Below are 27,716 nucleotides of genomic sequence, written 5' to 3'. Positions count from 1 at the left end.
TAATTTCTGGAATCTCATTTATGTCTTCCTGTGTATAGACTGACAAAAAATAGTCATTAAATAAGGAACACATTTCCAGTTTGTTATCCATCAGCTGTCCATTCCCAATTTTCAGAGGTCCTACTTTTTCCTTCTCCTTCGTCCTATACACTTGAAAGAACCCCTTTGGTGAAAGGGGTTCAAGGCCTTATTTATATCCCTTTTACTGATACCCATCTTCCACTTATGCACTTCGATGATGTCTCCCCCTCATTCTTCGGAAAAATGCTCTCATGGATCGAGTCATGGCTCACAGACAGGAAGCAGAGTGTGTGCATAAATGGGGTTAAATCCGAGTGAGGATCTGTAACAAGTGGCATTCCACAGGGATCAGTTTTGGGCCCGTTGTTGTTTATAATATATATCAATGATCTTGATGAGGGAATTACAAGTGATATGAGCAAATTCGCCGATGACAAAGATAGGTAGGATAATTGATTCAAACATAGATATCAGGGAACTTCAGGAGAATTTAGACAAACTCAGTACCTGGTCAGAAAAGTGGCAGATGCAGTGGTGACCTGTACTTAGCAAGTGGGGCCCTACTGTATAGGCAGGAAGAGGTGGTGGTAGTAGTAGTAGTAGTAGTACAAGAATGGTATATAATACCGACAAGATGAAATTAAGACACATGCGCAACACCCAGGCACCTCTATCGTAGACGCTTCGCCATCCAGCCAGCCACTGGATGGCGAAACGTCCACAACAAAGACACCCAAATGCCGCACATGTGTCTTAATTTCATCAGTAGTAGTAGTAGTAGAAGAGGTAAACGTAATTTCTTCTCTCCCAAACTCTCTACTCCTGGGAACTCTTCTATCCTCTGCCTTCCCTACATTTCCGGTCTTTCTAATCTCAACAATTCTCTCCGTCCCTTAGACATCAAGCTTACCTTCCGCCAGACTAACACTCTTCGCACTGATCTCGTTCATACCTCTCCTCCCTCTACAGATGTTCCTGGTGTCTACTCTATTTCTTGCTCCTCCTGTCCTCTTCAATACTTCAGAGAAACTGGTCAATCTCTTTCTGACAGACTTAGGGAGCACAAAAATAGTGTTAGGCTTGCCGACACTAACAATGCTCTTTTCTGTCACGTCAGAGATCATAGCCATCCTATTGACTGGTCTTCTGCTAAAACTGTCTTCCCTACTTCCAACTTGAACAGTCGCTGTCTTGTTGAATCCTCTCTAATACACAACTTTCCTTGTATGAATCTTAGCCCTGGCCTCGTCTCTGTAGATGCCTTCCTCTCCCACTACATGTAAAATGCTCCAAACTTCAGAACACCCGTGACTTAACCTGACTCCTCATTTTTTCTCTTTCTTTTTCTTTCTTCTTTCTTTTTCTTTTTCTTTCTTTTTCTTTTTCTTTCTTTTTCTTTCTTTCTTTTTCTTTCTTTTTCTATTTCTTTCTTTCTTTTTCTTTTTCTTTCTTTCTTTTTCTTTCTTTCTTTTTCTTTTTCTTTTTCTTCTTCTCCCTCTTCCCCTTTCCTCTTTCCTTTTTCTCCTTTGGGTTGTCTTTCTCTCTTCTGTCTCGTGTTTCTGTTCCTTCTTCATTTATTTCACCACTTCCCCTTTCACGCACCTCTGTGCGCTTGCTCTCCCTCTGTGGGCACCTAGCTCCCTTGCAGTGCTCCCCTTCCTTTGTATTTGACTGGCTCGTCCTCCTTATTCCCCACTTCTACCACTACCTCTTCTACTGCTACTACTGATGAAACTAAGACACATGTGCGGCGTCTGGGTGTCTTTGTTATGGACGTTTCACCATCCAGTGGCTGGCTGGATGGCGAAGCGTCTATGATAGAAGTGCCCGGGTGTTGCGCATGTGTCTTAATTTCATCTTGTCGGTATTATATACCATTCTTGTACTACTACTACTACTGCTACTACTACCACCGCTACTACTACCATCACCTCTTACTGCCTATATATAGACGTCCTGCTCCACTTCTGGTTAGTGTGACTTTGTAAATGGTCCAAGTCGGACCGAAACGTCGTCGTAAGCTTCTCTCTCTTATGTGTGGGTTATTTGTACATCAAATCTCTGTCCCAGACTTTCGCTTGGCCGATTCCATGGGACTGAAAAATTACCTGGGTGGGCTAAATTGGAATAACCTGATTATGGGTCAGGTAGGTGATCTTGGTTGCCAGTATGACATTTTTCAGAGCATAGTTCTAGCTGCCCGGACAACTTTTGTTCCAAGTAGGGAAATTAGATCTAACAAAAATGATCCCAAATGGATGAACAATGGATTAAAACATCTCGTTGGTCAAAAGAGAGGCATATACAGGCGTATCAAAAGAGGGAATGGGCAGTTAAGAAATCATTATATTCAATTAAAGAGAGAAATAAAAAAAGGAATAAGAAAAGCAAAAAGGGATTATGAGGCTAAGGTTGCAAGGGATTCGAAGACTAACCCAAAAGGGTTATTTCAGGTATACAGAAGTAAGATTAGGGACAAGATAGGCCCACTTAAGAGTAACTCTGGTCAGATCACTGACAGTGATAAGGATGTGTGTGAAATTTTCAATACCTACTTCCTCTCAGTTTTTACCCAGGAAAATACTAGCGAAATTCCTTAAATAATAGATTATGTAGAACAGGACGATAATAAACTATGCATGATTGTGGTAACCTGTGACATGGTCCTCAGACAAATTGAGAAATTAAAACCTAACAGATCCCCAAGCCCTGATGAACTGTTTGCAAGGGTGTTAAAGGAATGTGAAGAGGAACTTAGCATACCTTTGGCTAATCTTTTCAACATATCACTACAAACTGGCATAGTGCCAGACAAGTGGAAAATGGCAAATGTTATACAGAAGGGCCCCGCTTTATGGTGTTTCACTTTACGGCATTCCGCTAATACGGTCATTTCAAATTATGACCAAAACTCGCTATATGGCTCCCCCCACCTGACTTTCTAATACGGTCACCGCGCCCCACCTTGTTTGTTTACATTCTTCGTGAGCTCAGTAAGCACTAAGTCTCTCCATTTTGTCTGGAAACTCCAAAATTTCAAATGTTTTTAAAAGTTATTTCATATTTTATATATACTCTGATAATTATACTTATGTATACCTGTACTTAAATAAACTTACATACTGTGCTGGCATGCAGGTATACATTAAAATCAGTAAGAGTGTCTTATGTCTCCAGACGTCATATTAGTAATGATGATGATAATCATCGAGTCTCATTTAAATGTCGTATATTACGTTAAATACACATTTTCATTAATCCATCTATGATATTTTTTCAAAATTATGTAATAAACATGATACATAACATAAAAAGATGATAAATACACCCCACAATAGAATAAATAAACATAAATATGAGATGTGGTAGCAGACTTGCACAAGTGACGCCATATTAGAAATGCTAATAATAATAATAATAATCACCGAGTCTTATTAAATGTTGTATATTACGTTAATATACACATTTTCATTAATCCATCTACGATATTTTTTTCAAAATTATATAATAAACACGATACATAACATAAAAAGATGATAAATACACCCTACAATAGAATAAATAAACGAAAATATGAGATGTGGTAGCCAGATAACTTGTACAAGTGATGCCAAGAATAACATTTTCTCTAATCTAACATAAGAGAAAATGTGTTACTGGGGGTAACTGTAGAAAATTATTCCTTTCGTATGTATGTAAGTAAGTTTATTCAGGTATACACAAATACAGTTACATAGATTATCATACATAACAACATATGTGTAGAGAACCTAGGATAACCCAAAAAAGTCAGAGTGACTTATTTCCATTGCCTTCACTCAGAGCATCATTTCTTCTCAAAATGATGTTACATGAGAATGGGAGTGTTCTTTATTTATTCTACCGTATCAATGTAGAGACAACCTGAACACAATGTAACTTGTACACAAACCAGACGTGTACACGTCGTTTACAAAACTTACCTTCGCCTGGTTTGTTTACATAACTCTGCGCCTGTCCTCTCTCATGCACTCATTCTTTCTCTCTCTCATTTATTCGTTTTATCTCATTTACTTACTCCTGACCCTACATTAAAACTACAAATATTTTAAGGTAAGTAATGAGTGAACTGTATATACATTTTATCGCTCTGGGATGCTTAAATGTAATAGAATATTATGTGTAGGTGGGTTGGCCTGGTATGGTAGCCCGGCTGACTACCATACATACCACACTTGATTTTTTACAATAAATACTACTCATCTCACCCTATATTTTAAGGTAATTAAGGTAATTAATCAGGCCTAATAAAAATACTAATGATGCTATTATACACATGCTAGAACATATATACACTGCAATAGAGAAAAAAGAAGTCCCACTGGGGATCTTCATTGACTTACGTAAAGCTTTTGATACAGTTGACCATGACTTGCTCCACGTAAAATTGTCACACTATGGTATAAGAGGGCACTCCCTCAACTACCTCAAGTCATACCTCAGCAACAGAAGCCAATATGTGTATGCAAATGGGGCAAACTCCTCTGCACAACCAATTACAGTTGGTGTCCCACAGGGAAGTGTCCTTGGCCCTCTTCTCTTTCTCCTATACATAAATGACCTACCAAATGCTTCGCAATTACTCAAACCCACACTATTTGCAGATGACACTACATACGTCTTCTCCCACCCGAGCTCAGTCACGCTAGCCAATACTGTAAATACCGAATTACAGAAAATATCTACCTGGATGAGAACTAACAAACTTACACTAAACATTGACAAAACCTACTTCATTCAGTTTGGTAACAGAGCTACAGATGTCCCTCTTAACATAATGATAAACGGATCACCTATCACAAAGCTAACAGAGGGAAAATTCTTAGGAATCCACCTTGATAATAGACTCAAATTTCATACACATATACAACAAATTTCTAAGAAAATTTCCAAAACTGTAGGCATACTATCGAAGATACGGTACTGTGCTCCACAGTCAGCCCTCCTGGCCCTATATCACTCTCTTATTTACCCCTATCTCACCTATGGAATTTGTGCATGGGGCTCAACAACAAGTAACCATCTCAGACCACTAATTACCCAACAAAAGGCTGCAGTTAGAATAACAAATTCTCACTATAGGCAGCACACTCCACCAATATTCAATACACTAAACCTCCTCACCATACAAAACATCCATACTTACTACTGCACCTATTACATACATAGAACACTTAACTCTGATATTAACCCTCCCCTCAAACATCTCCTTGCCAACCTCAACAGAACACATGACCATAACACAAGGCACAGATCACTCTTTGATGTTCCTCGTGTCCATCTCACACTATGTAAAAACTCAATGCACATAAAAGGCCCTAAAATCTGGAATTCATTACCTGTAAATATAAAAGAAACACTACCTGTTTATAAATTCAAGTCTCTTCTCAAAGATCACTTACTCACCCAAAACCAAATAAATACTGAATAACTGAACCTTATAAATTGTATATCTTAAATGTTTCTCACAATTATATCACATAAATGTTAAACCTAAAACCCAATCTAACTTTATTATTTTTTAAATACACTACCTAACAGAATACTCCATTCTACTGAATGTACAACAATGCATACAACCATATGACCTGTCTTTGTAATACTCACTTGTGCTTTATAGTAACCTGTTTACATTAATGTTTTATCACTGATTTCATCATTGCTTAGTTAATCTTAAGTTAATTTTAAGCCAGCCCGTAATGCTATGCATAGTATAAGTGGCTTTGGCATACTGCTCTTACCTGTATTTGTTGTACCTCTGTATGTGTGCTCAAATTTTTAAATAAATAAATAAATAAATAAATGAGTGAACTGTATATACATTTTATCGCTCTGGGATGCTTAAATATCATAGAATTGTATGTGTGGGTGGGGTGGCCTGGTATGGTAGCCTGGCTGACTACCATACATACCACACTTGATTTCTTACAATAAATACTTGTCTCACCCTAGATTAAGACTATAAATATTTTAAGGTAAGTAATAAGTGCACTATGTGTGTATTGTACTTTTTTATTGTTTTTTGATGCCTGGTTCTATTGCTAACTTAATATATGTTAGTGTAAACTTGTTATCTAGTGTTTGTATGCATTTGTAAGCGGAAAAAAAGGGTGTTCCACTTCACGGCGGTTTCCGCTTTACGGCGGTAGCCTGGAACCTAACCAGCCGTATAATTGGGGCCCTCCTGTCCCTATTTACAAGGCAGGTGAAAGGTCCTTAGCTTCGAACTATAGACTAATAAACCTTACCTCCATAATGGGTAAATTTATGTAATCAGTAAATGCTGAAGCAATTTGTAGCCATCTTAACAGGCATAAATTGATTAATGAATCTCAACACGGTTTTATGAAGGGGGGTTCCTGTCTTACTAATTTATTAACTTTTTTCACTAAGGCATTTGAGGAGGTAGATCATGGTAATTAATATGATATGGACTTCAATAAGGTTTTTGATAGAGTTCCACATCAAAGGCTATTGAGGAAACTTAAGGCACACGGAATAGGGTAGAGGCATGGCTGACGAATAGGCAGCAGAGAGTTTGCATAAATGGTGAGAAATCAGAATGGGGGCACGTCACAAGCAGTGTTCTGCTGGGGTCAGTGTTGGGATCTTTGTTGTTCACAATTTACATGAACAACATAGATGAGGGAATTAATAGCGACATAAGTAAATTTGCTGATGGCACCAAAATAGGCCATCCAATTCTTTCTAATGATACTAGAACACTCCAGGATGATTTGAATAGACTGATGCAATGGTCGGAGAAGTGGCAGATGCAGTTTAATATAGACAAATGCAAAGTACTAAATGTTGGACAGGAAAATAACCATGCCGCATATAAACTAAATAATATATATTTTAATGCTACTGATTGTGAAAAGGATTTAGGAGTTCTAGTTAGCAGTAATCTAAAACCAAGACAACAGTGCATTAGTGTTCACATTGAAGCTAACAGAATCCTTGGTTTCATATCTAGGAGTATAAATAATAGAAGTCCTCAGGTTGTTCTTCAACTCTATATATCCTTGGTTAGGCCTCATTTAGATTATGCTGCACAGTTCTGGTCATCGTATTACAGAATGGATATAAATGCACTGGAAAACGTAAAGAGGAGGATGACAAAGTTGATCCCATGTATCGGAAATCTTCCCTATGAGGATAGACTGAGGGCCCTGAATCTGCACTCTATCGAAAGGCGTAGAATTAGGGGAGATATGATTGACATGTATAAATGGAAAACAGGAATAAATAAATGGGATGTAAATAGCGTGCTCAAAATAACCAGCCAAGACAGGACTTGCAGCAATGGTTTCAAGTTGGAAAAATTAAGATTCAGGAAGGATATAAGAAAGTACTGGTTTGGTAATAGAGTTGTGGATGAGTGGAACCAACTCCCAAGTACAGTTGTGTAGTTTTAAAAATAGGTTAGATAAATACACGAGTGGATGTGAGTTGGACCTGACTAGCTTGTGCTACTAGGTCTGATGCTGTGCTCCTTCCTTAAGTGGAAGTGACCTGACTAGGTGGGTCATTGGGCTAATCCGGGGGGGGGGGGGGCATGGACCTGCGTTGCATGGGTCGGTGGGCCTGCTGCGGTGTTCCTTCTTTCTTGTGTTCTTATGAGTGGGTGTGGGTGGGTGTGAAATGGACCTGACTAGCTACTAGGTTGGACGCAGTGGTCCTCCCTTAACCCTTAAACTGTCCAAATCTAGATCTATGTTTTTTCAACATTTGAAAGTATGTAAATAAAGTAGATCTTTTCTTTTTTTACATTTGAAAACATGTAAAAAACTTTGATCTACATTTTTTTTTTTATTTTTGAAAATATGTAAAAAAAAAGTAGATCTGCTTTTGGAGCACTACGCATGTGAACATAGATCTGCTTGGACAGTTTAAGGGTTAAGTGACGTGTCTGAACTCACTAGGTCAAGGCATTGACTTAAGCCGGTGGGGAGAATTGGAGCTGCCTCGCATAGACCAGTAGGCCTGTTGCAGTGTTCCTCATTTCTTATGTTCTTATGAGGGCAAATATTCTGTTAGTGGGATGCATCTATGAAGGACCTGCTTAGTATGGGCCAACAGGCCTGCTCCAGTGTTCCTCCTTTCTTATGTTCTTATGTAATGGGATCAATCCTATTATCTGACTCGGTGCTGGAGGCAATGATGTAAGCAAGCATAGAAGTGAGAATTTAGTTAGAAGGTTCAGGATAGCAACAGACATAATTAGGAAGAAGGAGGGGCATCCTGTTATATGTGGCATTTTGCCAAGAAGGGGTGTTGGAAATGAATGGTTGTCCAGAGCAGTTGGTATTAATTGTTGGCTGGACAAACACTGTAAGGATAATGCAGTACCATTCATTGACAACTGGGATCACTTCTATGGCCGAAATGACATGTATGCCAGGGATGGGGCTCACTTATCCAGGGCAGGTGTGGGTTTTCTTGCTAGCTCAATTGAGGGGGTTGTTAGGACTTTAAACTAGGATTAATTTAGAAATGAAAAATAATGAGTATGGATATACAGTAGACCCCCACCTTACAATATTAATCTGTTCCTGAGAGCTCATCATATGGTGAAATTATCGTAAGGTGAATTAATTTTCCCCATAAGAAATAATGGAAATCAAATTAATCCGTGCAAGACACCACAAAATATGAAAAAAAAAAAATTTTTACCACATGAAATATTAATTTTAGTACACACAAACTGACACTTACCTTTATTGAAGATCTGGTGATGACTGATGGGATGGGAGGAGGGGAGTGTGTGGATGTTATTAACCCTTAAACGGTCCAAATGTATATATACGTTCACTCGCGGAGCGCCCCAAATTTTTTGAGAGAAAAAAAAAAATTTTTTTAAAAGGAAAAAAAGAGCATATGGTACCCAGGCATCAACAATTATTTTAATATGGCACACAGTGAGTGTTCACACCCATTCTCTCATTTCTAGGTGACTCAGGCTTATTGTGGCAATGTTGAATGAATGACAAAGAAAACGTATATATACGTTTGGGGCACTATGCTCGTGAACGTATATATATGTTTGGACCGTTGAAGGGTTAATGTTTAGAAGGGGAATCCCCTTCCATTAGGACTTGAGGTATCAAGTCCTTTTCTGGGGTTACTTCCCTTCTTCTTTTAATGCCACTAGGACCAGCTTGAGAGTCACTGGACCTCTGTCGCACAACATATCTGTCCATAGAGGCCTGTACCTCCCGTTTCTTTTTTATTTTTCTAGAGTGGTTCACAACATTGTCATTGTACAGGTTGCCAACACGGCTTGCAGTAGCTGTGTCAGGGTGATTTTCATCAAAGAAGGTTTGCACTTCAAGCCACTTTGCACACATTTCTTTAATCTTTGAAGTTGGCAACTTCTTCAATTTCTCTCTCCCCTCCTCTTAAACAGTTTCCTCAGGTATGGCCTCTTGCTGTTGAAGATGATCTTGCAGCTCATCAGTGGTTAGTTCTTCATTGTCCTCTTCCACATCCTTCCCACTAACCTCCAACCCCAAGGACTTCTCCCAATGCCACAATGGATCCCTCAACTGGCATACACTTCTCAGGGTTAGCCTGAAATCCTTCAAAATCCCTTTTGTCTAAACATTCTGGCCACAGTTTCTTCCAAGCAGAGTTCAAGGTCCTCTTAGTCACTCCCTCCCAAGCCTTACCTATAAGGTTTACACAACTGAGGATACTAAAGTGATCTTTCCAAAACTCTCTTCGAGTCAATTGAGTGTCTGAGGTCACTTCAAAGCATTTTTGAAACATAGCTTTTGTGTAGAGTGTTTTGAAGTTTGAAATGACCTGCTGGTCCATTGGCTGCAGGAGAGGAGTGGTATTAGGAGGCAAAAACTTGACCTTAATGAAGCTCATGTCCCCAGAAAGTCGCTCTGCCAAGTCTGAAGGATGACCAGGAGCATTGTCTAATACCAGGAGGCACTTAAGGTCCAATTTATTTTCCAGGAGGTAATCTTTCACAGTGGGGGCAAATGCATGGTGTAACCAGTCATAGAAAAAGTCCCTAGTGACCCATGCCTTACTGTTTGCCCTCCACAGCACACACAAATTAGCCTTGAGGACATTGTTTTGCCTGAACACACTGGGAGTTTCAGAGTGATACACCAATAAAGGCTTCACTTAGCAGTCACCACTAGCATTAGCACACATCAAGAGAGTAAGCCTGTCTTTCATAGGCTTATGTCCTGGGAGTGCCTTTTCCTCCTGAGTAATGTAGGTCCTGTTTGGCATTTTCTTCCAAAACAGGCCTGTTTCGTCACAATTAAACACTTGTTCAGGTTTCAGTCCTTCACTGTCTATGTACTCCTTGAATTCCTTCACGTACTTTTCAGCCGCTTTTTGGTCCTAACTGACAGCCTCACCATGCCTTATCACACTATGTATGCCACTACTATTCTTAAATCTCTCAAACCAACCTTTGCTGGCCTTAAATTCACTCAAATCACCACTAGTTGCAGGCATTTTTCTAATTAAATTGTCATGCAACTTCCTAGCCTTTTCACATATGATCGCTTGAGAGATGCTGTCTCCTGCTATCTGTTTGTTGTTTATCCACACCATAACAGTCTCTCAACATCTCTGAGTACTTGCGATCTCCTGTTCGAAAACAAAGTTGCACCTTTTGCAAGAACAGCTTCCTTGATTGCCGTTTTGTTGGCCACGATAGTAGCGATGGTTGATTGGGGTTTCGTGTACAACCTGGCCAACTCTGAGACATGCACTCCACTTTCGTACTTAGCAATTATCTCTTTCTTCATTTCCATAGTAATTTTCACCTTTTTTACCACAGGGTTGGCACTAGAAGCTTTCTGGGGGCCCATGGTGACTTATTTTGCAGGTACAATCACTTAAAACGCTGTGGTAATATGAAATGTTCCGATTGTATGCGTGGATGCGACCGCACTGGCTGGCTTGTAAACACTGGCACCCACGGGGCAGCTGAGGCGTGTTCAGGCCACACGGGACGTATCTCAATCGCGTGAGGGGAGTTTTTTAGCATGAGGTGAGGCAAAATTTTTGTGGTAAAATGTATCGTATGGTGGATTTAACGTAAGGTGATGCCATCATAAGGTGAGGGTCCACTGTATTGACTTAGGCATTGATATTATGAATCTTAATAGTACCAGTCATGGAGTAACTCTGGGTAATGATAATTTCAGAAATTGTGTAAAAGCAGAGGTGAATAGGAAAAATGTGCAGAAGAAAAAACATATGATGGTATTTTATGCTAACAGGCGAAGTGCAAGAAATAAAATTAATGAACTACATTTGGTAGCATGTGCTGGGAACTTTGATGTCATTGCCTTAACTGAAACCTGGTATGATTTAAAGAGTTGGGATATGATTGCTGAGTGTAATATTAAAGGATTTAAGTTGTTCCATGTGGATAGATGTAATGGGAAGGGGGGAGGAGTTGCATTATATGTTCGAGAAAATATTAATTGTTGCATAAAAACCGGTATAAAACTAGATGGAATAGTAACAGAATCTGTTTGGGTAGAGTTTGCAGAAGGTCAAGAAAAATTAATTCTAGGTGTAATATACTGACCTCCTGGCTTGGATCACGATAGAGGGAGACTTCTTTGGGACGAAATTGTTAGGGCTTCTAGACACACTAATGTAGTGATAGTACGGGATTTTAACTTTAGTCAAATTGACTGGAATCCTTTGACTGGTAATCTGGAGTCCAGTGGCTATGGAAACAGTTCAGTACTGTTTTCTGAAGCAGTGTGTAACAGAGCCTACCAGGGGTAATAATTTGCTCGACCTAGTCTTGTCAAATAAGGAAACACTCGTATATAATCTGGAGATTACTGAAGAGCTTGGTGCAAGTGACCACAAGTCTATCACTTTTAGCATTAACTGGGAATACAAGAATAATGGTAATACGGTAAAAAAAAAATCTCTGATTTTCGTTCTGCTGATTATAGTGGACTTAGGGAACACCTGTCTAATCTCGATTGGGGTTATCTAGCTAATATTTTTATTGACGATTATCATGCTTATGATTACGAAGGGATCTGCGTTTATGATTTTTTCTTAACCCTTTCAGGGTCACTAGGCCCTCTCAGAGACTTGTTCTCAGGGTCGCCAAAATTAAAAAAAAAATAATAATAATAATTTTTTCTTATGAAAAGATAGTTTTTTTTCTAAACATTATAGGCTAAATGAAAATTTTTTACCATCAGTACTTACTGAGATACAGAGGTGTGAAGTTGACAGAAAATGCCCCCTATATGGTAACATCACCGACTGCCGTCACCCGGTATTACTTTATTTTCTTTTTTAGGTACTGTTTTCTATTATTTTTTATTTTTTTTTTCCAAGTAACTTTTATGGCCTGTGAGACCAATATGAACACTATTTTATAAGTTTTTTCTCTTTATTTACTGCACAATAACTTCACAAACACTGTTGTCCTTATATTGTTTATAATTGTTGTTTACACACACAAACGATATAAAATGTTGTTTATTACTATTTTTCTATATTTTATATACACATATAGTCACTGGGAATGTTTCTAGAAGTTCTGCAGCCTGTGGAAGTCTTTGAAACATGGTGTCATGCACAGTGGTGTTTTACACTCCTCACACACAAAACGAGTGTCTCTGCATTGTTGTGGGCGTTTTTTTGTATGTGCACAGACGTAACACCTCTTCTGAGCCTTTTTCTTGAAAGCAGTAGCAGGCAGTTTTACTAGGAAGTGATCACCATGCTTCAGACGAGCAGGTAGTTGTTGATAATTTAGTGGGCGGTCTATTGCAGGTGTTGTTCCTTGGTACTTGAATACTATTTGTCTGATGACAAACAGAATTTGCCATATGGTGGTTTGTTTCTGGTCCTCAACTTATACATTATTATAAGCATTGAGCATGGAAATGTCCAGAAGATGGAAAAAGAGTTTTATGTACCACTTATAACTCTTGCGAGCACAATCAGCAAACCCAGTCTGCTTGTCACATTTGTCCACTGAGTGCATATTGAGGGTGTAGCCAATCACAGCTGCAGGTTTTAGAATGGGTTCATTGCTTTCTCTATGCTGCCTGCCAGTGTCTGCCATTTCATTAGGGTGAACTGATGACAACAGTGTGACATCTCATTTGTCATGCCACTGAAATGCCATGATGTCATTGGCAGCAAACGCCTGCACCTCACCTCTATGAGTGCCAGCGTCAAACCTGGGTATATGTTTACGATTTGCACGCACTGTGCCACACACATCTGTCATGTTCACTCGCAAAAAATCACTGAGTGAGGGGCTTGTGTACCAGTTATCAGTATATAATATATGCCCCTTACCAAGGTATGGTTCTATCATTGTTCTAACCACATCACCAGAGATGCCCAATAACTTCCTGGTATTTTGCAATGTATAACTTCCAGTGTACACAATAATATCCAATACCAGACCACTATAACAATCACAAAGCACAAACAACTTTTATACCAAAGCGTTTCCTCTTGCTTGGTATGTACTGCTTGAAAGAGTCTTTCTTTGAATAGAATCAAAGACTCGTCAATTACAAGCTTCCTGAAGGGACTGTGCTTATACACATGTGGCATAAGCATTATTGTGGCAAAGAAAAGATACATCTCAGCCACAGTTGTCTCCTTCCACTGGTGTAAACGTGATTTTGGTGAAAGTATTGTGTTTGCCATGGTTTACTCGTAGTATCTGTTGCTTTCCCTGACAATAATTTCCATCAGGGGTTCGTCAAAGAATAACTCGAAACATTCCAGTTCACTGGCATTGTTTCCCAGTGTACAACATGGCCGTATTCCACTTTGGCTTTCATCAAACTGGTGGGGATTTGGAACAAAATTGGCAGCTTCCTGCCAATCCCAGGTGTGGTCTGCTGGTGGGTACTGGACATGGACAGGTGGTTGTGGAGTTGGTGGTTGTTGAGATTGTGGTTGTGGAGGCTGGTATGGTGGGTGGGTGGGGGGTGGTGGCCTTTGATGTAGGTCAGCTGAGGCAGCAGCGTGGGTGGCAGCATGGCCCACTGCTGGTGCCTCACGGCCGGCACCACCACTACCACCATCATGCACATTTTCCATCCCAATTGCAACACTATCATCGTCATTTTCACTGTCTGTTACTGTTGTACAGCCACGGGATGTACTCCTAGATGTACTCCTTCCCCTTGGAATAGCATATGGCACGCTACCAGAGCGCATATATCGTCATATATACTAACGCTTCACTGGAGAATATTCCACTTCACTATTGGAACTGGTTTCAAGAGCTTGTAGTTCATATTCACTATCACTATCATCACCAATGCTCACATCTGAGTCCGAGATTTGGGAAAATAGGAGTGTCCTCTTTGATTCTGGTACAAATGAACGTGAACAAGACGGCCCAGCACCAGAGTTGGAAGGCTGAGGGTCGTCTGGGTTTTCCTCACTATTACCGATATTATGGTCATTAGTTTTGGTCACAACCTCGCCAGAACCTTGAAACTCATCTTCACTGGCACTTCCATCTGTATTAGAACTGTCACCAGGGAACAAAAGTGTCCCAATTCGCCAAGGAGTGAGGAGCTTCTTACCACAAGGCATGGTGAACAAGGTCTACTAAAATGCCATTCCCACAATGCGCCACTCGGTCCCAGATTTCTTTTCTACTGCGCACACCGACCACCGACCACACACACCCATTCTCTCACATCTAGGCCTACCAGCCTTTTCCCGCGAGATTTGAAGGCGCTAGAATTTATGCGTACTAATACGTCAAAAACCCTGGCGCATAAGCCATACTAGTACGGCCAAAACCCTGAAAGGGTTAATGTACACCCTGCTCAGAGTATATACATTCTCCGGAGAGAAATTAGGTCTAATAACGATCCCAAATGGGTTAACAGGAGGCTAAAGCATCTGTTAGGAGAGAAAAGGGGAATTTATAGGCACATCAGAAGAGGAGAGGTTAGCCTTACTGACCAATATGCTCAGCTTACAAGAGAAGTAAAAAAGGGGATTAGAAAAGGTAAACGTGACTATGAAATTAGAGTTGCTAATGAATCAAAGACCAATCCAAAGGGGTTCTTTCAAGTGTATAGGACAAAGGTGAAGGAAAAAGTAGAACCTCTGAAAATTGGGAATGGACAGCTGACGGATAACGATCCAGAAATGTGTTCCTTATTTAATGACTATTTTTTGTCAGTTTTTACACAGGAAGACACAAATGAGATTACAGAAATTAACAATTATTCAGTTCCTGATAAATTCAAATTAACTAATATTAATGTCACGAGGGACATGGTTATCAAACAGATAGACAAACTGAAGCAACATAAGTCCCCGGGGCCCGACAAGTTGTTTTCCAGCGTACTTAACCCTTTGAGGGTCGACAGGCCCTCTCAGAAACTTGTTCTCAGGGTCGGCCAAATTTCAAAAAAAAAAAAAATTATTTTTTCTTATGAAAAAATAGTTTTTTTTTCTAAACATTATAGGATAAACAAAAAAATTTTACCATCAATACTTACGGAGATATGGAGGCATGAAGTTTGCAGAAAATGAGCCGTGTATGGCAACAGCGGCAACTGCCGCTCACCCGGTAAACTTTAGTTTACTTGTATTTGAAGGTTTGTTGTTTTTTCACTATTTTATTTTTTCACATAACTTATGTGGCCTATGAGACCAAAGTAAGGTGCAATGTACTTATATACACTCGTTGTATACAGCACAATAAGCACACAAACATAATTATCAATATATTGTTTACAAAACTTGTTTACAAAAACAAACAATACAAAACATTGTTTATTATTATTGTTCTATAATATATATACCAATATACAGTCACTGAACATATTCCTATTAGTTCTGCAGCTTGTGGAACTCTTTGAAACATGGTGTCATACACAATGGTGTTTTATCTTTCTCCCTCATTCTATCTCTTTCAATCTGTCTGTCTCTTTCTATCTGTCTATCTCTGTCTCACAGGTACACATAAATACAAGTATACGTAGTATAAATTACCTAGGATAACCCAAGAAATCCAGACAAAGTGCTATACTCTGCTTGAAGATGTGAGTAAAAGTGATGATGCAGTCTTGTGGCTCTCTGAGACAGAGAGCTAGACGGATAGACAGACAGGGAGCTTGACAGACAAATAGACAGACAGAAATGTTAGTGTACCAGCAGAAACAAAGGGAGGGCAATGTTCATCTAATCTTTTCTTATCAGTTCCACCCTCGTTTACGCTCATCAAAAGTCATCTCTTATCAGATGTTATCTCTTATCTTGTCACTGTCATGGGGTGGACTTTTTTTTTTCTTGCTTCAAGGGAAAAATATTATTACATCATCTTCTTCCTCTTCTTCCTCCTCCTCCTCTTCCTCTTCTTCCTCCTCCTCCTCCTCCTCTTCCTCTTCCTCATCCTTCTCCTCTTCTTCCTCTTCCTCCTCTTCCCCCTACTCTTCCTCCTCCTCCTCCTCTTCTTCCTCTTCCTCCTACTCTTCCTCTTCTTACTCCTCCTCTTCCTCCTCCTCCTCCTCTTGCTCCTCCTCCTCTTCTTCCTCTTCCTCCTTTTCCCCCTACTCTTCCTCCTCTTCCCCCTACTCTTCCTCATACTCTTCCTCTTCCTCCTACTCTTCCTCTTCCTCTTCCTCCTCCTCTTCCTCCTCCTCCTCCTCTTCCTCCTCCTCCTCTTCCTCCTACTCTTCCTCCTACTCTTCCTCCTCCTCTTCCTCCTCCTTCTCCTCTTCTTCCTCTTCCTCCTACTATTCCTCTTCCTCTTCCTCCTCCTCTTCCTCTTCTTCCTCTTCCTCCTACTATTCCTCTTCCTCCTCTTCCTCTTCCTCCTACTCTTCCTCCTCTTCCTCCTCCTCCTCTTCCTCTTCCTCCTACTCTTCCTCCTCCTCTTCCTCCTCCTCCTCCTCTTCTTCCTCTTCCTCCTAATCTTCCTCCTACTATTCCTCTTCCTCTTATTCCTCTTCCTCCTATTCTTCCTCTTCCTCCTCCTCCTCTTCTTCCTCTTCCCCCTACTCTTCCTCCTTCTCCTTCTCCTTCTCCTCCTCCTCCTCCATAGTGTAAATTACCAGGAGTCAGCAGCTGTCAAAATGACATATTGTCTCATTACTCACTCCCCCTCCCGCCTGTCAAAACAATGGGGTCGGATGCTGCTTCCCCTCCTCCATTCTATCTAATTATCTTTCTCCCTCATTCTATCTCTTTCTGTCTGTCTATCTCTGTCTCACAGGTACACATAAATACAAGTATACATAGTATAAATTACCTAGGATAACCCAAGAAACCCAGACAAAGTGCTATACTCTGCTTGAAGATGTGAGTAAAAGTGATGACGCAGTCTTGTGGCTCTCTGAGACAGAGAGCTAGATGGATAGACAGGGAGCTTGACAGACAGACAAATAGACAGACAGAAATGTTAGTATACCAGCAAAAACAAAGGGAGGGCGATGTTCATCTAATCTTTTGGTATCAGCTGCACCCTCATTTACCCTCATCAAACGTCAGCACTTATCAGATGTTATCTCCCCTTATCTTGTTACTGTCATGGGTGAACATTTATTATTACATATGATTATTATTATTACCTATTATTATTATGTATTATTATTATGTATTATTGTTATCATTACGTATTCTTCTTCCTCCTCCTCCTCCTCTTCTTCCTCCTCCTCCTCCTCCTCCTCCTCCTCCTCCTCCTCCTCCTCCTCCTCCTCCTCCTCTTCCTCCTCTTCCTCCTCCTCCTCCTCCTCCTCTGCCTCCTCCTCCTCTGCCTCCTCCTCCTCCTCTGCCTCCTCCTCCTCCTCTGCCTCCTCCTCCTCTTCTTCCTCCTCCTCCTCCATTCTTGGAACAAGTTTGAAGAGCTTGCAGTTCATAATCACTATCACTATCATCACCAATGCACACATCTGAGTCTGGGATTTGGGAAAAATAGGAGTTTCCTCTTTGATTCTGGTACAACTGAACGTGAACAAGACGGCCCAGCACCAGAGGTGGAAGGCTGTGGGTTGTCTGGGTTTTCCTCACTATTACCCATATTATGGTCATTAGTTTAGGTCAAAACCTCACCAGAACCTTGAAACTCATCTTCACTGTCACTTCCTTCTGTATTAGAACTGTCACTGGGGAACAAAAATGTCCCAATTCGCCGAGGAGTGAGGAACTTCTTACCGCTAGGCACAGTGGACATTGTGTACTATGATGGCATTCCCACAATGCACCACTGGGTCCCAGATTTTTTTCCTACTGCGCACACCCACCACACAGACCCATTCTCTCACATCTAGGCTTATCAGCCTTTTCCTGCAAGATTTGACAGCGCTAGAATTTATGCATACTAGTACGTCAAAAACCCCTGCGCGTAAGACGTACTAGTACGGCGGAAACCCTCAAAGGGTTAAGGAATGCAAGATGGAACTTAGTCAGCCTTTAACGAGTGTGTTTAATGCATCCATCCTTACTGGTGTTGTGCCAGAGTTGTGGAGGATGGCTAATGTGGTTCCTATATTCAAATCATGGGATAAGTCCGTTCCTTCAAATTACTGTCCAATAATAAGCCTGACATCTATAGTGGGCAAGTTATTAGAATCAATTATAGCTGACATTATTAGAAGTCACCTTGAAGAACATAATTTGAATAATGAATCTCAGCATGAGTTCACGAGAGGTCGTTCCTGCCTCACAAATTTACTGATGCTTTTCAATAGAACATTTGAGGTAGTAGACAGTGATAAAGAATATGATATTGTTTATTTGGATTTCAGTAAAGCCTTCGACAGAGTACCTCACAAGAGACTCTTAAGAAAGGTGGCAGCTCATGGTATAGGAGGTAAAGCTCTAGCATGGATAGAGGCATGGCTTACCAATAGAAAGCAGAGAGTTTCCATTAATGGGGTCAAATCTGAATCTGGATTAGTCACTAGTGGTGTTCGACAAGGATCAGTTTTAGGCCCTCTGTTGTTCATAATTTACAATAATGACCTTGATGAAGGGATTACAAGTGACATGAGCAAATTTGCTGATGATACAAAGATAGGACGTATGATTCATTCTGAGGAGGATAGCAATGAACTCCAGGAGGATTTGGACATACTAATGTCTTGGTCTGAAAAATGACAGATGAAGTTCAATGCCAATAAGTGTAAGGTACTAGTCCTTGTTAATGAAAATAACCCTTGAAACTATAAACTAGATGAAGTAGAGCTTGATTATTCAGAATGTGAAAAAGACTTGGGAGTCATTGTAAGCAGAAATCTAAAGCCAAAACAGCAGTGCCTAAGTGTGCACAACAAAGCTAACAGATTACTAGGATTTATCTCAAGAAGTATAAGTTACAGAAGTCCAAAGTTATTTTACAGCTCTATACATCAATAGTGAGGCCTCATTTAGATAATGCTGCTCAGTTTTGGTCTTCTGACTACAGGATGGATACAGACCCATTGGAGAACACACAGAGAAGAATGACTAAAAATGATTTACTGTGTAAGGAATCTCCCGTATGAAGATAGACTTAAAGCCTTAAATCTCTACTCTCTGGAGAGACGTAGAATGAGGGGAGATATCATTCAAGTGTACAGTAGGGCCTCACTTATACGACAGGTTAGGTTCCAGGCTACCACCATAAAGTGGAAATCGCCGTAAAGTGGAACACCCTTTTTTTCCTCTTACAAATGCATACAAATACTAGATAACAAGTTTACACTAACATATATTAAGTTAGCAATAGAACTAGGTATCAAAAAACAATAAAAAAGTACAATACACACACAGTGCACTCATTACTTACCTTAAAATATTTATAGTCTTAATCTAGGGTGAGACAAGTAGTATTTATTGTAAGAAATCAAGTGTGGTATGTATGGTAGTCACCCGGGCTACCATACCAGGCCACCCCACCTACACATAATATTCTATGACATTTAAGCATCCCAGAGCGATAAAATGCATATACAGTTTACTCATTACTTACCTTAAAATATTTGTAGTCTTAATGTTGGGTCAGGAGTGAGTAAACGAGATAAAATGAATAAATGAGAGAGAGAGAGAGAATGAGTACATGAGAGAAGACAGGTGCAGAGTTATGTAAACAAACCAAGCAAATGCAAGTTTTCTAAACAAAGTGTACATGTCTTGTTTGTGTACAAGTTACATTGTGCACAAGTTGTCTCTACATTGATATGGTAGAATAAATAAAGAACACTCCCATTCTCATGTAACACCATTTTTAGAGGAAATGATGCTCTGAGTGAAGGCAATGGAAATAAGTCACTTTGACTTTTTTGGGTTATCCTAGGTTCTCTACACATATGCTGTTATGTATGATAATCTATGTAACTGTGTTTGTGTATACCTGAATAAACTTACATACGAAAGGAATAATTTTCTACAGTTACCCCCAGTAACACATTTTCTCTATGTTAGATTAGAGAAAATGTTATTCTTGCCGTCACTTGTACAAGCTATCTGGCTACGACATCTCATATTTATGTTTATTTATTCTATTTATTCTATTTGTGTTATGTATCGTGTTTATTATATAATTTTGAAAAAATATCATGGATGGATTAATGAAAATGTGTATATTAACGTAATACATGACATTTAACCCTTTCAGGGTCCCCAGGCCCTCTCCGAGACTTATTTTCAGGGTCCCCAACATAAAAAAAAATTATTTTTTCTTATGAAAAGATAGAGAATATTTTTTTCGATCATAATGACACCAAAAGTATGAAATTTGATGAAAAACTTACGGAATTATGCTCTCGCGAAGTTAGCGGTCTCTACGATGTTTACGCATTGGCGATTTTGCCCTCTTTGAGCCCTATTTTCGGCCAATTCCAGTGTACTAGTCGACAAAAATCATAACTTTCACGAACTCCATTTTTTCTATTGAATGAGTACAAGAAACCACTCATTTACTGATTTCAACTATCCAATAAAGTGGTCAGAATTTAGCAATTTTGCCAATTTCACACAAATTTCAAAAGATGCCAATTTACGAATAGGGTCCAGAATAAACAAGAAAGACATTCCTGGCACTAAAATAACAAGTTCTCTGTTCGTTAGTCACATCCCCAGGCCCCTCTTATATTTCTTTGGCTTTCTACTTTGAATTTTTATTCTTACAAAAAATAGAAGATTTACTGTTATGCAGTCTACTGCGTTAGTGTAGAAATGGTATAAATAATATCAGTGCACTTGTGAAAGAATGTTAGACTCACCAGTTGACCTGTATTGGACACTTGGCATGATTTGTTTACTTTTGAACTTTGGTAAAAATCGAACATTTCTGCTACTTTAAGCTCAATTTCAAGATACTTTTCATTGTAAAACCAGTCAAAATCATCTCAATTTTTGTAATATGCCTTCAATTCTATAAAATGAACCAGGAAAACTAGAATACAACAATAAATACCATACAAAAATACAGTGCAAAGTCGCTGTTTTAATCCAAAAACATGGTCAAAGTTTTTTTTTTTTTCTCATTACGCACTGTGTGCTGCAGGATTTTTTTTATACTGTGCACACTGACCACATAGACCCATTCTTTCATATGTAGGCCTACCAGCTTTCTCTCGCTAGATGTGAGGGCACTAGAATTTAGGCATACTAGTACGTCAAAAACCCTGGTGCATAAGCCGTACTAGTACGGCCGAAACCCTGAAAATGTTAATGAGACTCAGTGATTATTATTATTATCATTTCTAATATGGCATCACTTGTGCAGGTTGTCTGCTACCACATCTCATATTTATGTTTGTTTATTCTACTGTGGGGTGTATTTATCATATTTATGTATATGTTATGCATCGTGTTTATTACATAAGTTTGAAAAAATATCATAGATGGATTAATGAAAATGTGTATATTAACGTAATATATGACATTTAAATGAGACTCGGTGATTATCATCATCATTACTAATATGACGTCTCGAGACATAAGACTGATTTTTACGTGTACCTGCATGATAGCACAGTATGTAAGTTTATTTAGGTACAGGTATACATAAGTATAATTATCAGAGTATATATAAAATATGAAATAACTTTTAAAAACACTTGAAATTTTGGAGTTTCCAGACATAATGGAAAGACTTAGTGCTTAGGGATCTAATGGAGAATGTAAACAAACCGGGTTGGGCACGGTGGCCATATTAGAAAGTCAGGTGGGGGGAGCTGTATAGCGAGTTTTGGCCATAATTTGAAATGACCGTATTAGCAAAACACCGTAAAGTATAAGTGGATGACAGGCATAAACAAAGATATTAATAAGGTACTGAGGGTGTCAAACCAGGTAAGAACCAGGAATAATGGATTTAAGTTGGATAAATTTAGATTTAGAAAGAACATAGGTAAGTACTGGTTTCTAACAGAGTTGTGGATGTGTGGAACAATCTTCCCAGTAAGGTGATCGAGGCTAGGACTTTGGGCAGCTTTAAAAAGAGATTGAACAAATATACGAGTGGGAGGGGCTGGGTTTGATTTGTGTGATTGGGTATGGGAGTAAATTCTTGGGTGGCTTTGGGTAGAGGTCATTTTGATAAGGACCTGCCTTGTATGGGCCAATAGGCCTTCTGCAGTGTTCCTCCATTCTTATGCTCTTATGTAGATAAATGCAAGGTTCTGAAGCTCGGGAGTGTCCATAACCCTAGCACTTATAAGTTAAATAATGTAGAACTTAGCCATACAGATTGCAAAAAGGACTTAGGGGCTATGATAGGCGGTAACCTTAAACCAAGACAGAAATGCCTAAACATACATAATAAGGCAAGCAGATTACTGGGATATATATCAAGAAGTTGGTTTAGAAAGACACGTAAGCAAACACTATGACATATTTATTAGAAAACGTTTCGGTCCTGGGACCTTGATCACTTCTAACATGTTAAAGTGATCAAGGTCCCAGGATCGAAACGTTTTCTAATAAATATGTCATTGTGTTTGCTTACGTGTCTTTCTAAACCAACTTGTCGGTATTTATTACCAAGGTTTATACCATATCAAGAAGTGTAAGCAACAGAAGTTCAGTGGTTATATTACAGCTTGATACATCATTAGTAAGGCCTCACCTAGATTATCAGCTTAGTTCTGGTTTCTGTATTACAGAATGGACATAAATTCATTAGAAAAGATTCAGAATAGAATGACTAAATTAATGCATAGTATTAGAAATCTTCCTTATGAAGAAAGATTAAAGACCTTTAAATTACATTCACTTGTTAGACGAAGAATGAGGGGGGGACATGATCGAAGTGTATAAGTGGAAGGTGGGTATCAATAAAGGGGATATAAATAAGATCTTGAGGATATCCCTCCAAGAGAGAACCCGCAGTAATGGATTCAGGTTAGACAAGTTTAGAATTAGAAAGGATACAGGAAAGTATTGGTTTGGAAGTAGGGTAGTTGAGGAGTGGAACAGTTTGCCTGGTAGGGTTTTCGAGGCTAAAACCTTGGGTAGTTTCAAATTTAGGTTGGATAAATACATGAGTGAGAGGGGTTGGATTTGAGTGGGACTTGCATATTGGTAAATAGAATTATCAAAGCTTATTTCTTGGGTAACATTGAGAATTGGGTTGGGAAAATATTTTGTTAGTTGGCTGGTTTGTGAAGGACCTGCCTAGTATGGACCAACAGGCCTGCTGCAGTGTTCCTCCTTTCTTATGTTCTATACAAGTGAATGTAATTTAAGGGTCTTCAATCTTTCTTCATAAGGAAGATTTCTAATGCTATGTATTAATTTAGTCATTCTACACTGAATGTTTTCTAATGAATTTATGTCCATTCTGTAATATGGATACAGAACTGAGCTGCGTAATCTAGGTGAGGCCTTACTAATGATGTATAAAGCTGTAATATAACCTCTGAACTTCTGTTGCTTACACTTCTTGATATATATCCCAGTAATCTTTTTGCCTTATTACATACACTTAGGCATTGCTGTCCTGGTATAAGGTTACTGCTTATCATAACCCCCAAGTCCTTTTCGTAATCTGTATGGGTAAGCTCTACATTATTTTATTTATAAGTAACAATGATGCACCTGTTGTGCATTCTTTGAGTGATGGGGAAATTAGATGTATTGTGATATATAAATAGGCCATAGGGTTGATATTAGCATCATATTGAAGTATTTTTGTCGTGCCTCCTAAGAACAGGAATTCTGCTGGAACGGATTAATGCCATTTCAATTAATTTGAATGAGGAAGATTGATTCAGCATACAAACATATCAGGATGCGAACGAGGTCATGGAATGGATTAAATTCATAAGCCGAGGTTCCATGGTATTATAGTTCAGAGCGGTGCTCTTAACTGAAAATATTATCCCATTAATTTTTTCCAAAGGTTATTGGCTTTGATGGCTCCACAACTATTGATGAATTCCTTTCATCACTAAATCAAGAAATTGGTTGTCGCGACGTTCACCAGTCAGGGTTTGCTCTCTTCTCTGATGATCCAATTGAAAAGGATTTGGAGCACTGTTTGAATCGTAATGCTAAGGTTTGTACATTGTTATTTTGTCTAAGTCTGAACATAAAATATAAAGTGGAATGCTAAAAGTTCATCTTATCAGTGCTGGAGGTGTTCTAAAGTTAGGGTTCATCAGGGCTGGAGGTGTTTTAAAGTTAGGGTTCATCAGACATAACTCAGTGTGAAAAATTAAGGAATGCTTTCAAGGGAAAATTTACAAAACAAAAATTAAAGCACAAATCAAACAATGTATTTTATGGCATCAAAGAGGCTATTTTTTTCCCCCAAATAAGTTGAAAAGTTACCAGCATCTTGCAGGCCGAAGGTTACATTGCACATTGGCCTAAGCCTAGAGAAGTGTTTCCATACTAGACAGTAATCGAAGCTCCTGTATATGATATGACCTAGTAATGAAGTGTGTAAATTTTTTTTCTATAAAATGATGAATAACTAACAAAAATAATCATAAAAATTCATTGGCAATTGATGCTATTTGTGTAAAAACATATAAAAAGAGAGTTGTTCTTCAATTCTTCTGCAGTTACCCCAGTAATAAACACAGTTTCTCTGGTGGTAGTGGGCCACAGTGTAAAATTATAATACATACTTGCCGTACACACCTTTATGTACACGGCTACCACACCTCACAATTATCTCAATTTTTTCTCATGTGACTGTCTGTATTATGTTTTATGTGATGTGCAGTATGTTTCTTATATAATTAAGAAAAACATATGATAGCCAGAATAATTAAAATGTTAAAAATATATTAGATATATGACATTTTATAGCTCCCTAAGCGACATAGTATTTACATCATGGTATCTCCAGCACTACTGAGACATACTTTTAGCTTCTCTCTTGACTAGAATAGCTTCTTCCACTTTGTAATGATGCCAAATGGTGATTAATAGTAAAAAAAAATTTGCCAAAAACTCATTACATATTAACTGTGGCATCATCACTACAAATGTAGTGACTATAATTTGCTGTAGAAACATGGTATGATCAGACTTGTACCAAATTGTTGCCAGATTCTTGAACTATTTTTCTGTAAGCCTAACTTTTTTTTTTTATCACCTGCTGTGCCCAGCTCAAGTGCGGGCAAGCAAGCTAGTTAGTTTATTTAGGCACAGGTACACATAAGTACACTTATCATACATAGTGTAAACTACCTTCGATAATAATAATAATCTTTATTTCTACAGGCACATGTACAATGTATTACAGGCCTAGCTGACATCAGTGACATACTACTATATAGAAAGCCCCTTGTTATGCAGAGCATTTCAGGCAAATTAGGTCAGTTTTATCCCCAGGATGCGACCCGCACCAGTCGACTAACACCCAGGTACCTGTTGTACTGATAGGTGAACAGGGACAGCAGGTGTCTTAAGGAAACACATCCTAATGTTTCCACCCATACCAGGGATCAAACCACAAACCTCAGTGTGTAAGCTGGGTGCACTATCACTCTCCTTTACACCATTGAGTATATAAATAAGAGTTCAAGGCATTCCCAGTAATTTAAATGCTTTATTGGCTCTGTGTAGGCTGTAAATAATCTCTGTATCTGTTCTAGCTTTGATATTTCTCCTCCCATGAACTGGGCTGTCAGCACTAAATAATATTCCAAATGAGAAAGCACAATCATTTTGAAGTGTCACCATTGGCTCTGTTTCCCTTGTTTTGAAAGTTATCATTCTCCCCTCTGTCATCTTCCTGGCTGTCACGACATTGGTTTTAGTATATTTTTTGAAAGAAAAGTCAGCTGACATACTTATTCTCAAGTTTTTCACCTGTTCCTTTTGTTCTGTTTGATGATCCTCTTAAGTTTCGTATACAGTGTCCCTTTTGAGTTCTTCACTTTTTCCATACCTAAGCAGCTGGAGCTTACCACCATTGAACATCATGTTGTTCTCCACTTCCCACTGGAAATCCTTCTCATATCTTCCTGCAGTTTCTCAGTGTCTTTTACTAAGGTAACTTTCATGCTTATTTTAGTGTCACCTGCAAATGATGATGCAAAACTGTGACAGGTGTTTTTATCTACTTCTGCTATGAGGATAAGAAGCAGCAGAGGTGCCAGCCAGGACAGTACCCTTGGGTTCTGAGCTTTTTACCTCAGTGATTCTGGATTTTGCTCTGTTTACTACTGCTCTTAGTGTTCTGTGTTAGAAACTTGAAAATCTATTGTTTGCCTTCCCTGTTATGCCTTTGGCCTTCATTTTGTGTGCAATCACCCCATTTTGGTTTTCTTCTAATACCTTCATAATTCTGTCATAATGGTTTAGCAGCTGTGACAAGCATTATCTTCCAGTTTTAAAACTGTGCTGGTTCGGATTGTGCTGTTCCATAAGGTTGTAATCTGGCATCTCATCACACTTTTGAAAACCTTTATGATGTGGGATGTTATAGCTACTGCATATAAAATCCCACATCTATGCATACGGGAGGTAGTAGTGCTCTACTATCTCCCATATGCAAAGGAGGTATGTTTGCACTCTTAAAGGTCTCTGGTATTTCACCTAGAGTTAAGCTCTCCCTCCCAAGAATACTGAGGCTTATGCTATACTGAGGGCTCATGACTCCAAAATCCAACTCTCCACACCCATACATTTGTCTGACATATGTATAAAGTTTAAGACAAGTTACTCTTTTGACAAAGAATACAGTTTGTATTTTTGTGAAAAATATTTTCACCTTTATGATACCTCATTTTGTAACATATAAAATGTTGTATATATGTTTGTAGAATTACTGACAATATGTAAAGTAAAAGGACACAAGTGCAGCTAATGTGACATTTTATTGTGGCAACGTTTTGCTCTCCAGGAGCTTTGTCAAGTTGTTTCAATGTTGCGCAACAAAGGTGTACAATGCCGACAAGATGAAAGTTAAGACACATGTGCAGCATCTGGTTATCTTTAGTGTAGACGTTTCACCATCCAGTGGCTTTATCAATACAGATTCTAGGATATAACTAGAAGACAGTAGAACTATATACAAAAGATGAGGTAATCAGTCCCTCAGCCTTGGAGTGGAGAGCATCGTGGTTGAAGATATTCTGGAGCAAAGGCAAGGAGACTGGCACTTACATAGGCGTCAGTGGATAGGGATGTGTAGCAGACGAGGGCATAGTCACTGGTAGGCGGGATTCCCCAGTGAAAGTAGGTCTTACCCAAATGGA

The 27,716-nt window shown here is 39.0% G+C and overlaps 1 protein-coding gene across 1 annotated transcript in view; it reads left to right on the top strand.

Moving 5' to 3' along the window:
• LOC128685932 (uncharacterized protein CG43867) overlaps nucleotides 1–27,716 on the top strand; it is a 1,104,857-nt gene that overhangs the window by 949,500 nt on the left and 127,641 nt on the right. Inside the window, exon 22 of the mRNA XM_070083118.1 lies at nucleotides 24,401–24,556. Coding sequence (XP_069939219.1) covers nucleotides 24,401–24,556 — 156 coding nt within the window. The remainder of the gene's footprint in view (nucleotides 1–24,400; nucleotides 24,557–27,716) is intronic.

The sequence above is a fragment of the Cherax quadricarinatus genome, chromosome 9, assembly GCF_038502225.1.
Source record: "Cherax quadricarinatus isolate ZL_2023a chromosome 9, ASM3850222v1, whole genome shotgun sequence".
NCBI classification, from domain to species: domain Eukaryota; kingdom Metazoa; phylum Arthropoda; class Malacostraca; order Decapoda; family Parastacidae; genus Cherax; species Cherax quadricarinatus.
The sequence above is the reverse complement of the archived record's forward strand: the minus strand, read 5'-3'. Positions and strand labels throughout refer to the sequence as shown.